At 34.3% G+C, this 15,715-nt stretch overlaps 1 protein-coding gene across 1 annotated transcript; it reads left to right on the forward strand.

Moving 5' to 3' along the window:
* The first annotated feature begins 5,513 nt into the window (after positions 1–5,513).
* On the forward strand, positions 5,514–13,796 carry UNE17 (Subtilisin-like serine endopeptidase family protein). The gene is made up of 10 exons (XM_086423773.1): positions 5,514–5,556; positions 5,658–5,749; positions 5,882–5,979; positions 6,082–6,267; positions 8,119–8,801; positions 9,476–9,546; positions 11,465–11,707; positions 12,184–12,298; positions 12,643–12,856; positions 13,131–13,796. Exons 3-10 carry the CDS (start codon positions 5,883–5,885, stop codon positions 13,724–13,726), a joined length of 2,205 nt encoding a protein of 734 aa, XP_086279899.1. The 5' UTR covers positions 5,514–5,556; positions 5,658–5,749; position 5,882; the 3' UTR covers positions 13,727–13,796.
* Positions 13,797–15,715: the final 1,919 nt, after the last annotated feature.

Below are 15,715 nucleotides of genomic sequence, written 5' to 3' on the forward strand. Positions count from 1 at the left end.
TTTTAATCTTTTGTTTTCTTTATTGGAATTAGACGATGGACCTTCTAATGATGTTGCCAAGTAGATCATTGGAAGCCCATGGAGAAAAAAAGAATAAAAAAAAAAGAAACGAGATGACAACACCATGACTTTTGTTTGAATATTATTTCCCTATAGTCCATGGCTTTCATGTCTTGGGGTCTTATATAGGTTGAAAGTTGAAACCACAAAAAAAAAAAAAAAATAATGTCTTTCCTAAGAAACTGCCAAGTGCCAACTATAAATTATATATAACAAATCTATGCGGAGATTGAGGAAGGAATCGTGTTTCACAGAAAGGAATACGTGGAAGTCAAAAGTCATCATATCTCGTTTGGACTCTGTTTGACCTCATTTGATTTTTGTATTATAGCAAGCAATGTAATTTGGTTTTGGATTGATCTAATTTGTCTAGATTGATAACATCTATGTGGATGTTATTCTATTTTATGTGACTTGCATTAAATTTATTAATTAAAATAATTCCAGAATAACTTACTCAGGGCTCAGGCTCTAAGAAATTTATGTTTTTCTTCTTATCCAAACCGTCTGTTTGATGGAGTTGGAGAGCCTCAACCGTGAGTTGTTGAGGTTGGAGAAGTCAAGAAATTTTTAGCTCAAGACTTTTTTCTCACTGCACTCACAGGCTCTCCAGTCCGTGTCACGTGCAGCCTAACGAGGGTAGTTTCGAAAATTTGGGGACACATCAATACACGTGGGCTAACGTGATTGGTCAGTCCCGGATCCTGTGAGCACAGTGAGAAAAAAGTCTGTGAGCAAATAATTTTTCAGAAAAGTCCCTTTTTTTTATATAGGCAAGCGGATTAATGGTCGGTAATTGGTGAGTGAAAGCGGGTCTTGAACCTAGTCATGGCAATACTAACAAGCCTTACCAACTTAGCTAAATGGGCACCTTAAGAAAGATTTAAAAATACAAAATGGAACATTGTGCACTAGAAGAGACATATACATGTTGTCAAAGGGGATCGGATGCAACTCATGGTATCTCAAGAATGAAATTGACAAGAAACAAGCAAGTTCAAAAGGGTATATATGAACACCATTGGAAGTCTCATATATGCAATGATAAGAACATAGTCAAGAAAGTCTTTCTGTATGAACAAATGAAGAAGACTTCATGCTAGTATAGAAAAGAAGTAACCACTTGAGGAAAGATGTTCAAGTACCCCCTTTTTTAGAAGAGTTCTAGGTTCAACTCTTCACACAGAACACACACACAAATGAAATTTCAAATATTCTAGACTTGAACTTTGACAGTTTAAGATCCACTTTGAGGTATATTTTGCTACAGCCTACAAGTTAAATTTTTCATGGAGAAGTTGGAAAAAAAAAATCTGGTGACATGGTAATTAACTGAATATTTTGGTCAGATTCTATTTTGTGTATGAAAATGTATAAAAATTGTAAACCTCATGGGGCTTTTTGATAAGGTTTACATAGGATTGCGTATTATCCCACAGCAGCCTACCATGCTAATGATACCCCTCCAGAATTTAGTTTGTTTTGAATATCATATTCAAAACCTTCATTCTGGTTACCCGAACTGATCAATAACTAGTTCATAGCATTTACCACACATGCTATATATAGATTACATATTACAAATATCAGTGAATGAAACGAAAAAGAGCCATAATGAGGATGTTTGTTTAATTATTTGGCGTTGAAGGTTTATACATTGCATATGTTACACTTATATGTTGAAAATCAAATGAATAACTATGAATTTTATTTTCAGTAGTACTAATTTTGAAACCATGGCATGACATCCATCTTACATCGAATTTTATTGGTAGTACTTTTATTTTTTGGGGGGGCCAAGTATAAGGGAAGATACAGATTTCAGTGGCATACCAAAAGCTAAAATAGGGATGCCCATTCTCTCCCCCAAGAAAGAACATAATGGGCTCTCCTCATCATTGAAGACAAACTTTGGAAAGTCCCATAAAGCATCGAATTCACCAAAAAAGAGGCCAATGCATCTAGGGTTTTATTTCCCTCCCTGAAAACATGGTTAATTACCTAGTCAATTTCCTCAAGGCATTGAATTATCCTATTTAACTAATATACTTTCAGGCAACTTGTAGTTTACACCAGAAGAACTGGAATGCAATGGATGAAAAATATAGAAGTCATCTTTTCATTCCACTTGAGTCCATGTGTATAAATTTGGCCTGAAAATATCATGTAGTCCTCAAATTTAATACTTTCTAAAAACTGTCCCATTCCTTTTGTAGGATTTAGATTAATTATAAAAAAAAAAAGAGTAAAAACTGTTGTTATATTATTTCACTACCATATTTAGAAAAGTGAATATAATGAACTCCAAGATACTGTCCTTCTGATAAAAAACTAAAGATTTTAGACCTAAAATCTATGGGATGAGTTTTCTGGAGCTACACTCCATAAATCCTCCAGATACTGTCCTCTTAACATGGCATCTGAGATGGAGAGCTGAAAGGACTAATTACTTTTTTTTTCCATCTCAGCATCTTTCCATAGGGCAAGCTTGTTTACATATGCTTCTTTTTTTCTTCTGTCTCTCTCTCTCTCTCTCCTGAAACTCTTTGAATTAAAAAAAAAATGAAGAAAAAAAAAAAACCATTGCACCACAGTGAAGAGCACTAGAATGTAACTCCAGAAAAATCTTTAATTTGCAAAACTCTATACATATAACTTTATTTTCTAGACTCTAGAATATTACATCTATGTAATTATGATTCATAATGGGGGAAACATATTAAATTTCTGTAAATATAAGATATCTAGAACTCATGCCCCTGAGGCAAAACTTTTGCTACCTATCTTGCAACTAAAACATTTATAGGTTGCAAAATTAAAAACACTTGCAAAATTAGATTTAAAGCACTAATCTGGATCCTAAGTTAGATCCCGGCCTTCCTCACAATTGAAATAGTTTTCATAGTATCTTATCATGAAGTCTTCCTCTATTTATTTTATATTTTTTTTTGTTTGCTAGGACTGCGAGATAGTGATCAATATAACTAGTAGGTGAAGGCTGGTTTTGAACCCAAGCCGTGACACCAATACTAGTAGAGTTTAACCAACTTAGCAAGGTGGTACCTTCCTCTATATTATGAAATACATGGAATAACAATGCTATATCGCATAATTGATTTTTTAACATTTATGATAACTAAATCCGAGGGTATGTTGTCTGTAGATCTTTACCACTATGTTAAAGAACATATAATTCGATGAATTAATATCGTTGGTAGTTCTTATACAGTAAACCTAGAGCCTAAGGTAAATTATCATGTTCATCAAACATGCTTCAACTTCATTTTCTTCTTTCATAAACTAGAATAGGGTATCTAATAGTCATGTTCCGAATTCATTCTCCTGATTTCAAGGGTACTATTAGATGCTCACACTCCTAAGTACCTTATAATTGAGATTCAAATGTAACTAGACTGGTATTTGTTTCATTTGAATTAGTTTGTTTTTAGAATAAAACTCATTGATAGATCAAGAATTTGGTATCATTTTAATACTAATTTCTTAAGAGTTTACTTCTCTAACAGGCATGTACCAACTGAAATGGAAAGGCTTGTGACTCTCCTTATCAACAAGATGGGTAATCTATAGAAAACTATAGCAAATTTTCAAATATCATAAAAATAAAAAAAAAATTCAATAGTAATTAGTTGATTCAATGTAATTAAGTACCAGTCGTGATCGCTGTGGCCCTTGAAATGCCGGTATGTTGAAGCAAGTTAGGTGTTTGGCTTCAATTGACACCCATGTAGATGCAATTATAGACATGCCATGAATGAAATTGGGTGTCTATCGACAAAGCATGCGCTTAGTATTCATATCGAAGAAAGACTAATGATGATGTGAACTTATCTTGGAAGGTAAAGCGTAATCACAGCTTATTGATTATAAATTTACGCTTACGCAATGTACCATAACTTGATCGACACCACACACTGATGTGCAATTTAGTGAGAGAATGATTAACTGAATACCTATATTTTACTTATCATAAGTACTTCATCTTACATGGTTTGAGAGATCTACTATACTATAGGTATATAATTCTTTGATCCTCGGGAGCTTGACTATGTCTAGATACAAAGTTTAGAGATAATGTTGCGTAGACTAGATAATATATATATACTTTAAAAATTGCTGTCACTTGATAAATTTACATAAACAAGTTTTTCATAAAGTGATAATTTCTCCAAAATATTTATTGTTCTACTCACAAAGACCCACCTTGCAGCTTGAGGCAGCACTAGGAATCCACTGCTTATTCTAGATGGGCTTATGCCAGTCTATGATAGAGCTGCACTCACAGTCCATAGTGGATTCTTTTTGGTACCTGAAACAATTGTTTATTCAGTTATTGTTAGTTAAATTGATAAGTTTATTCATACTAAATAAGGAAAGTAGCTTGCAGAAGATGTAGAAGAAGTCAAACTAGGGATCCTTCACCTCTATCTAGCTAGCTAGAGAAAGATCCTTTATGAAATATAAACTTACAGTGTTTAGTGATCCCATGGTTAAAGCACAAGATATGTTAGGCTTACCTTTCTACCCTGAGTCAACAAGACAGACTACGATATAACTCGTAGGCCTAAGGTTGTTGATGAAAAATCTTTTTTGCAGTTAATGAGCCATATTAATTTGTAATTTTTTAAAATTTTCTTCTTCTTTTGAAACCCTAATGGTTGACTTCATGAAGTCCCAATAGCTTAATTTAACTCAACAAAGTTTTCTTAGTACGACTGAAAAACATAATCCCTTATTGGTTTAATTTAATTTTCCATTTTAAGACTCACAAGACTAACCAGCTGTTAGAAGAGAATCCATCTAATATTTTAACTTGGGTCGTGGGGTATTTTGACTTTGGCCCAAAAAAAGGATAGAAAGAAAAGAAGACAACCATTCAATTTATCTATAGTATTGATAAGAAATTAACTAACTCAGCTTGTTTATGAGCTAATGAGATGAATATTTCATCTCTTACAGAAAACATTAAATTCTAGAAAATAATGAAGAGTATATACATTTATTTATTAAACTTTTAATCCTAAAGTTGGTCTGCTTTGAGACATTTGATGACTTTCATTGAGCTTAATGAGGTAGTAAAGACTGGTAAAGAAATGTAGCTAGTAACTACATATAAGGTGATTAAATGAAATGGATATACATACAAAATACATTGATTTCTTCCTCTGTAGCTTAGTGTAGACATGGGAACTATAGGTAGGGGGACAAGAAAGAGAGAGTGTCTAACCCTATCTTTGAAGGAATAATAACATCATGGTTCCAAGGGGAAATGTCAGAATCCTTGCAGCTTTGAAAGCCTTACAATGCACGCACCCTACACAATGGTATCCATAAATCAACTTGTACCACTCTATTTAAACCCAACTAGCCATGTTGGTTTTTTCCATGGGAGACAATATGGACACTTCTTTTCAGTACTTCTGGGGCCTGTTTCTCTCACTTTCACTTTATTTTATTCATTCAACGTCCACAAACCATGTAACTTTATTACACAAAGTTCTAAAGCTTTTTTTGCTCCACCTCGCTAATAATGTTCTCATATATCATCTTCTTCTCTCATCTTCTTGTATGTTTTACAGATTCACATAGTCTACTTAGGGCGCAACCAATTCACTGATCCTCTCCTTACTACACAAACCCATCTTCAACTTCTATCTAATGTCTTTTCTAGGTACTGTATTTGTTGATAGTGATGTTGGTACCATCACTTGAAGTTCTAACCTTTTACTTGAGTATATTGAATTGTATGTCAAATCACTAATTCTTATAATCTTTCCCTCCACTTGCATGTATTGTATTACAGTATGGAAGAGGCAAAGGAAGCCTTACTTTATAGCTATAAGCGTAGCTTCTCTGGCTTTTCTGCAAGGCTCAACTCAACCCAAGCTGCTAAATTAGCTAGTGAGAAACTAAAACTTAATTATGTACATTAATTTTTTTTATTATTATTAAAACTCAAGTTGTATATATTAAAGAGTGAATAATGAGAGAGAAAATTTGCAGAGATGGAAGGAGTGATATCCATCTTTAAGAGCAGGACATTGCAGTTGGACACGACGCGAAGTTGGGATTTCTTGGGTCTCCCCTTGGAACAAAGCAAAGGGACTCCATTACCCACCAATGGAAACAAAGTTACTCCAATGCAGCTAGCTTATGGCCATGACGTAGTAGTTGGTGTATTTGATACAGGTCCTTAATTTAGTTGAAAGAATCTTATTTTTACTCTCATCTATACTTAAATGTTCATTCTATAGCCTATATTTTATGTAATAGAAAGCACTAGCTTAAAAAAAAAACCTAGGGCAAGCAGTGGATACATGCAAAAGGAAAAGTAAACCCTAGTTTTTTTTTTTTCTTTTTTGGCTAGTCAAAGGAGATTAGTCATGATCAGTAATTAGTAGGTGAAGGGATTTTTGACCCCTATCAACACTTAATAGACTTTTAACCAATTTAGCAAGTTGTCACCTTATTGAGTAAACCCTAGTATGGTCCAGTTAATTAACTAGTTTAGGAGAAAACCCTAGTATGATATTTGACGTGATCTTTTATACACACATACACAAATATACAAGAAGAAGAAAAGTATGCTATCAATTAGTTGAAGAATCCATTCATTACAAACCCTGCAGCAGTTTCATGGAGAGGGTACATTGATTATCATTTTGATAGGTGCCTTTTGGTGAAGACTCATGATTCTACTAACCCTAAGTGCACATGAAGCTATTTCTCTCTTGTTTTTCCACTCAATTATCACCTAGTGCAATAGTCTCTCTCTCTCTCTCTCAGATTGGACTAGGAACCTTTAAATTCTGTACTCCACGAAGATTCCATGCACAACATTAATGTAGATTTGGTGATATTTCCATCCAAAACTAAATTTAGGGTGATTTAAACTTACCCCTCCACATTTTGGTAAATATTCGAGATACTCCATTATGTTATCAAACTAATGACAAGCCCCCTTGACCTCGGTCTTATATCTAATAGACCATTGCTATAAGACCTAAATGCCATCATCATCCACATTTAACCAAGAAGACCTTAATTTTCCTAACTAATTAAAGTTCATAATTTTCAAGCTCTTCAACCTCTATAGTAAATTTCTTTTAATCTATTCAACATAATCTTCTATCAATCATTGTTCAACCAGACCTTAACTCTTTCTTATATTTTTCTACCCAAAAATCCATTGTTTTCTACTTCTTTATAAATGAATACATAATCCAATATTGCCTTGAGGTATGAAGATTGAAGTAGATAGAATATCAAGGTTGATGATGAAAAATGAAGGGTTTTGTCAGAGATCAAAGATGAGGGCATTCAGGTGATTTTCTATTAGTCTATCAGAGATGATTGAATTTGATGGGCATGTCATCAATTTCACAACATAGAAGGCGGTATCTCAAATATTCTCCAAAATGTGGTGGGTTTTGTCTAAATCGCCCTAAAGATAAAAGAGAACCTATGCTTGGCCCATCTATCCCCATCATAACTTCTAAGAACAACAGTTATAAAGTATATGCTTTGATGATGAGGTTATCTCTATCTCTACGTAGTCACGGACCAATGATGATCTGTTGAGGTACTTGATTTCCCACTTGAATCAACAAATTTTGCTTAATTAATAAAGTTTTATTATCTAAAGAAATAGTTTTAAAACTTGAGAACTCGACTCAAATGACAATCGAGTCAAGTCCATTTGGACAAGGCAAATTTTAAATTTATAAATATTTATAATAAAAAAAAAATTAGTATCTTAAAATATAAAATAATATTTATTTTGTTATCTAACAAAAATGTTAATTATAGTAGTATAACTTGGTCAAATTGTTACCCTGATGATTATATCCAGTTGACTCTTCAAGTTCATTCCACGAGTTTTGTGGCCATCATCCCGAAGACTCGATATCCAATCGAGTCAACTCGAATCATTTTTTGTCCATATGTATATAATCTTACATAAGAAATTAAAATTATTTATTATAATTTGAATATTCCCTAATCGATTTTTATTTGTTTTATGTATTTATGGACCATAAGGTATCTGGCCGGAATCTGAGAGCTTCAAGGAAGAGCCTGGTATGGGACCAATTCCATTATCATGGAGGGGTTCTTGCTGCAAGAAAGAAAAATCATTTGATCCTAAAAAAGCATGCAACCGTAAATTGATCGGTGCACGTTACTACCTCAAAGCGTTCGAAGACAGGTATGGACGAGTGGATGATTGCGGAAAGAAAGAGTATCGATCACCTCGCGACTTCCTTGGACACGGTACCCATACAGCTTCGACGGCAGTTGGGTCAATTGTGAGAGATGCAAGTTTCCTTGGGCTTGGATTGGGCACAGCTAGGGGTGGTGCGCCTAGGGCCCGATTAGCTGTGTACAAGGTCTGTTGGAATGTGGACAACAGAGTTGATGGAGTGTGTCTTGAAGCAGACATATTAGCAGCTTTTGACGACGCATTGTGTGATGGAGTTAATGTGATCTCGGTCTCAATCAGTGGTAATGATCTACCATTGACACAATTCTTTGCATCGCACGTTGACATTGGTTCTTTCCATGCAACACAATTGGGCATCAATGTGGTGTTTTCGGCTGGTAACAATGGGCCAGAGCTGTCTCTAGTAGAAAATGTTGCACCATGGAGCTTGTGCGTAGCTGCTTCAACGATCGATCGGGTGTTTCAGACTCAGATATTGTTAGATAAGAGATTCTTAATAACGGTAATTTTTCTTGCACGATTCCATGCATTACCATTCAAGTCTTGATCGGATGGATGGCATCCGATAAGCTGTGGTGGTGATCCAAAAGAAAAGGGATTGAATTTGAGCACTCTATATGTGGGCCAGGCCAATATATAGAATGGGCCCAATGTTCAACTCATCATTATCATCATCTACAACTTATCATTTAACTCTTATCTAAGACTTTCAGTCTGCCCATCCTTGGCCCATTGGGTCATCTTGTACTTTTTGATTTTATGACACAACTTTAAAGGGTTAGGGTTTTGGATGTAACTATTGTAGATGGACCCAATGGGCCCTTATACGATAAAAAATGGACCGGGTTTAAAGAGACAAAAGGCCAGACTTTGGGGCCCACTTTTCCATTAATATTTAGGCCTAACCCTAATCTCCAGTAGAGGAACATCTCAAAAGACAGTATGATATTTGTTATTTCTAGCCATTGGATTCCACTATTTCTATTTGTAGGCTTTTACGAGAAAATCCACAAATGGATTCCAAGTCCATGATGATTAAATTGCTCACTTCTTGACCACGTGGTAATGAAGGGTGACGGGGGGATCAGGTTTCAACCCAAATGAGAACTCCCCGGAGTACAGTAGGAATAACCCTCTCTGAAATTTCTTTTAATGGTTTTATTTATGTTTTTACAGGGAACGAGCTTAATTGCCAAACCAGTGATGAATACGACATTGAAGGAAGCAAAAGATTATTTTAGAAATGGGTTTCTCTCTCTCTCTCTCTCTCTCTCTCTCTATATATATATATATATTATATATTTAGAAATGGGTTTCTCTCTCTCTCTCTCTCTATATATATATATATATGGGAAATGTTCAGCATCAAACATTTTGGCAAACATTTTTCAAAACATGAGTTAGAGGTTTTGGAATGGGCTGATTTTTGGTGAAGATGATCTCTACGGTGAGGAAATCATCATCACCAAAAATCAGCCCATTCCAAAACTTCTAACCTCATCAAAAATGGTTTACAAAAAATGGACGGTTCACGATTTTTCAACTTGTAAACTGGGACTAGAAGTTTTGGAATGGACTGATTTTTGGTGATGATGATCTCCTCACCGTAGAGATCATCCACATCAAAAATCAGCCCATTCCAAAATTTCTAACCCATGTTTTGAAAAATATTTTGCCAAAATGTTTGTTGCTGAACGGGACCCTATATATATATATATATATATATGGGTAGCGATCAATGGCCAACAGTTTGGCAAACATTTTGGCAAACACATTTTTCAAAACATGGGTTAGAGGTCTTGGAATGGGCTGATTTTTGGTGAGGATGATCTCTATGGTGAGGAGATCATCATCACCAAAAATCAGCCCATTCCAAAACTTCTAACCTCATCAAAAATGGTTTACAAAAAATGGACGGTCCACGATTTTTCAACTTGTAAAATGAGGCTAGAAGTTTTGGAATGAGCTGATTTTTGGTGAGGATGATCTCCTCACCGTAGAGATCATCCTCACCAAAAATCAGCTCATTCCAAGACCTCTAACCCATGTTTTGAAAAAGTGTTTGCCAAAATGTTTTGCCAAACTGTTGGCCACGGATAGGGACCCTATATATATATATATATATATGGGTCACGTTCAATGGCAAACTTTTTGGCAAACATTTTTCAAAACAGAGTTAGAAGTTTTGGAATGGGCTGATTTTTGGTGAGGATGATCTCTACGTGAAGAGATCATCATCACTAAAAATCAGCCCATTCCAAAACTTCTAACCTCATCAAAAACAGTTTACAAAAAATGGACGGTCCACGATTTTTCAACTTGTAAATATGGGTTAGAAGTTTTGGAATGGGCTGATTTTTTTATGAGGATGATCTCCTCACCGTAGAGATCATCTTCACCAAAAATCAGCCCATTCCAAAACTTCTAACTCATGTTTTGAAAAATGTTTTGCCAAAAAGTTGGCCATTGAACGCTACCCTATATATATATATATAGGGTCCCTTTCAGCAACAAACATTTTGGCAAACATTTTTCAAAACATGGGTTAGAGGTTTTGGAATGACCTGATTTTTGGTGAGGATGATCTCTACGGTGAGGAGATCATCCTCACCAAAAATCAGCCCATTCCAAAACTTCTAGCCCCATGTTTACAAGTTGAAAAATCGTGAACCTTTCATTTTTTGTAAACCATTTTTGATGGGTTAGAAGTTTTGGAATGGGCTGATTTTTGGTGATGATGATCTCCTCACCGTAGAGATCATCCTCAACAAAAATCAGCCCATTCCAAAACTTCTAACCCATCAAAAATGGTTTACAAAAAATGAACGGTTCACGATTTTTCAACTTGTAAACATGGGGCTAGAAGTTTTGGAATGGGCTGATTTTTGGTGAGGATGATCTCTATCCTCACCAAAAATCAGCCCATTCCAAAACCTCTAACCCATATTTTGAAAAATGTTTTGCCAAAATGTTTGTTGCTGAAAGGGACCCTATATATATATATATCAGCATACCCTTGTCTTTTTCACTTAAAGACAAAAAATGCAAGGGTATTATTAGAAAGTGAATGTGATGAAGAACACTAACACTCCCATGAGATCTTGAATATTAATATTCACTACATATATGATTATTTCATGATGCTTACTTAATACATGTTTATAGGGTATGTAAGTCTAACTATTGGACAAAAAGAAATGCATTAGGGAGGATAATCTTGTGCTTTTCTATCAGTGGATTTGTATCCATTTTCGATGCGATCCAAGCAGTACAGAACGCTAGTGCATCGGGCTTGATCTTCGCCGACTCCTTGACAAGGCAAATTCCTGACGTCGATTTCTTCCCTACTATCCTTGTTGACTTTAATCAAGGGACTCAACTCAAGTTTTACTACAATAAATCTCCCGAGTAAGCAATTACAAATTATAACTATTTGCATCCTTATAACTAACTATCTACTAAGTTGTCTAAATTTGCAATAAAGATACATTACTCCATTGCAACAAACCTTCATTTGAGATATAAAATAGTATCGTCGAAAAGCTCATTCTAAGATCTTTACAATGGTACATATATTTAAATGTCCCATCCATCCCTTTTGTGTGGGCTCTACTTTTTATTTCCTTATCTCTTCATGCCTTCAACTTTTTTGTCTTTCTTATCCTCTTTCTCCCTTCTTCCTTTTTTAAAATAAACCCCTCTAACTATTATTTTTTCTCTTTTACGCCTTTAACCCTAATTTTATAATTCAATGCATTGCATGATGTGTTTCAAAGCTACCATTAATAAATCTTAAAAAAATCTTTTATTTAATTATATATAAAAAAAATGACTTTATTTATCATCAAAACTTGATTTAATGTGAAATGTCGTTGACCTTGAAGGACCCCCGTGGTGGAAATAATACCAACTAGAACAAGGATTGGGCAGACACCAGCACCTTCAGTTGCATACTTCTCTTCAAGAGGACCTAATTCACTCGTGGCAGATATTCTCAAGGTATCGTAGCTAAGCAAAACCAAACAATATTAAAAACAAATAACATATTTTGCAATATGCCCACAAATTAATTAACATTAACTAATTCATTTTCTTCTTCTATACTTTCGAACTTTAGGAATAACTCAAAACCAAAATCATTCATATATCTTTTAGTATAATGTAGTTTTGGATCATGTGTCCTAATGTCAAATGACAAGAACAAAGGATACGCTCGACAACATGACGTTTTAAAATTCCATGCTAGTTGAATTTCAATCAAGCTACAAGTTTCAAGGAAAAATAAATGAAAAAGGAAGAAAATACTAATTCAATCAAGTATTCTTTTTTAATTTATTGTACAGCCTGATATAATTGCACCTGGAGTCAATATCTTAGCGGCATGGCCTCCCAACACTCCTCCATCCTCGTCAAGGAATGATTGTCGCTCTGTGAATTGGAATTTTCTATCAGGCACTTCAATGTCTTGCCCTCACGTAGCAGGAGTGGTAGCCCTTCTCAAATCTGCTCACCCTGATTGGTCTCCAGCTGCGATTGGATCTGCTATAATGACTACAGGTAAAGTATAATAACTCGTGGCAAATATTATGACATTCTTAACCTTATGAAAAGTTGAATTGAAATTGAAAAAAAAAACTGCATTTTTTATATGGTAGTTACATACGGACCATGAAGTGGGAGTAAGAATGGGAAGTACATGCATCAGATTCTTGCCTAAAATTAAAATGGGCATATGCGCTATGTCCTCATTTTCCATTTAGAAAACATATAATTTTAATCATATTAACACATTCTTATTAATGTCTTATAGTATTGTTTTCATCTCTCTCAGCTTACACCATAGACACAAGTCTAGACAATATTCTCGATGGTGGTTCAGCAAAACATGCAAATCCCTTCGACTTTGGCTCTGGTCATTTAAACCCCTTAAAAGCAATGGATCCAGGTTTAGTTTATGACTTGAGTACGCATGACTACATAACTTTCTTTTGCAACATTGGTTACACTGAAGAACAAATAAAGCGCATAGTTTCTTCATATCCACGATTCCATATCAATTGCTCGAAAAGGAAGAAAGCTATTTCAGATCTCAATTATCCATCAATTACTGTGTCTAATCTTCAATTTCGTACAACAATCAAAAGGACCCTTCGCAATGTCAACCGAAAAGGAGCAATTTACTTTGTTAATGTGGTCAAACCTAAAGGAGTGAAGGTTGTTATCTGGCCAAAGTTACTCATTTTCACTTGTTATTTTCAACAAATATCTTATTATGTGACCCTTTCACCATTAAAGTGTTCTGAAGGGAGGTATGATTTTGGGGAGATAGTATGGTGTGATGGCTACCATCGTGTTAGGAGTCCATTGGTGGTGCGTGTGAACAATACAGGGGTTATTGATGATTCTACAACTCATCCTAGTATTTGATCAATTTATAAGATCCATCGTTAGGTTACGATGTGGTTTCATATACACATATTATGGTTCTATACATAAGTATTTGGCATTTATATGTAATTTCTCTGTAAATAAGAGAGTTTATACCTCCATGTATATTAATGGTGTGTATTGAACTTTTTATGATAATGAAAATAATAAATTTGTGCCTCTAATGAAGTGTTGATCTGTGCTTGCTTCGCCATTTTATGTAAGGAACTACAGTCCAATTTGTGACATAAGTTTTGTTGAGTTTAGTCCCACATTAGACATAAATTGCTTTGTCTCTCTCCTTATAAGCTCTTGGGACTCTCCACTCATTGTCAATTGATTTTAAGTTGGACCCCCAAATTTGTCACGGTATCAGAGCGGGTCTTTCTCTCCTCCACATCACCCAGTTCATATCTTTACGTGCTTTGGCTTAGTCCGGACAACACATGTGGGGGGCGTATTGAGTTTAGTCTCACATCAGACATATATTGCATTGTCTCTCTCCTTAGAAGCTCCTGGGCCTCTATACTCATTGCCAATTGGTTTTGAGTCGGACCCCCAAATTTATGAAGTTTAGAGCATTTCCTCTCTCCGTATCCATTTAGTATCTATATGCGTACAATAAAGCTAGGAACATTAAATTATGTATATGATATAAAGTTAAAGAAGAAATACAATTTTCTCTTTTTTCATCAATGTTACTCCCTCAATCAAGTTAAATTTAGTTTAATTATGTAAACCTTAAAAAGATCAAGTGTGAGAGTTAAAATGCTCCAACACCTTGAGATCTGTTGTATAGTGAACAAGGTCCTTCTAAACTTCTTCATTATTCACTTTCTTGGCGTTAGTTGAAAACTTGTAGATCACACAATAATGTCCAGTTCAATTTCTAAAGTCTATAGAGTATTGAATTAGATCAAAGAGAATGACGTACATTTATAGATCTTCGTCTTTTCTTTTTTTAGTGTTATTGTGGGCAATTGTCACATGGGAACTGCTCGAATCTTCACATGGCCATTAACCATGGATTACATAGAGACTACTCAAAACACCCCATCAAAAGATGAGTCTAGTTTATTTTCTTGGGCTGGATGTTAAATATATGTACCTCAAATCATCTCAACTTTTGAATTAATGAAAATTTTGTAATCCAAGAAAAGATAAATAAGATACATATAGGTCCAGATCCATTGATTCGACAAAAGTTGACTCATAAAAAAATATGGTATCCAATATTTGTGACAAAAACGCTAATCTTTGTGCCATCATATCAATCTTTATGTTGATTATTGGTTGATTCAATGTCAAGTGACACATTCTTTGGGGTCCACTTATTTTATAGATATTATTTTTCACCAAATACTTGTTGATTGGTGATTTGTAGATGTTAGATTTGAGAAATCCAAAACACATCAAATCTATTAGTCACAAAATTTCCTTCGAAAATGATTGAATATCCAATAGTTGTGCTATGTTGCATTTTGGAATGTTGATATCAAATATTTGTGGAAGGTATCAAAGCTTATCCCATCATCTTTTGTGATCATGAGAGCATGTCAAATCCAAGACACAAGTTCAAGAAAGATTTGTTGTTCCAATAGGATCCATGATAAATAAAAAGAAAATTCAACATAAAATAAAATAATAAAAAATAAAAATCACATTGCGCATTTAATTAAATAAGGAAAAATTATTAAAAGAGGATTAAATAATTTAATATTTACAATAAAAAAAAAAAATCTAATTATTAAAAATTACCAAAAACAAATTAAGTCGTTAGACAGTAACATTTTAATGTGTTAAAATATGTTGTTTTACCAAACATGCCCTCCTCATGATTAAAATATTGGACTGTTCAACGTTTTAATAGCTTGCTTTAACACCTTAGCAATTTAACCTCCATTTAAGTGTTGGATTGTCTAATTACTTAATTCGTTTTTGATAATTTAAAAAAAAAATAGATTTTTTAAAACTCTTTTTTAGTAATTT

This window comes from Akebia trifoliata, chromosome 14, assembly GCF_017979445.1.
Source record: "Akebia trifoliata isolate Shusen 1 chromosome 14, ASM1797944v1, whole genome shotgun sequence".
Classification (NCBI taxonomy): domain Eukaryota; kingdom Viridiplantae; phylum Streptophyta; class Magnoliopsida; order Ranunculales; family Lardizabalaceae; genus Akebia; species Akebia trifoliata.

Excerpts from the sequence above, each read along its gene's own strand:
- UNE17 (XM_086423773.1), top strand. The coding sequence starts at position 5,883 with ATGGAAGAGGCAAAGGAAGCCTTACTTTATAGCTATAAGCGTAGCTTC. Across the intron at positions 9,547-11,464 it reads AAAGATTATTTTAGAAATGG|GGTATGTAAGTCTAACTATT; the intron begins GTTTCTCTCTCT and ends ACATGTTTATAG. Across the intron at positions 12,299-12,642 it reads TCGTGGCAGATATTCTCAAG|CCTGATATAATTGCACCTGG; the intron begins GTATCGTAGCTA and ends TTTATTGTACAG.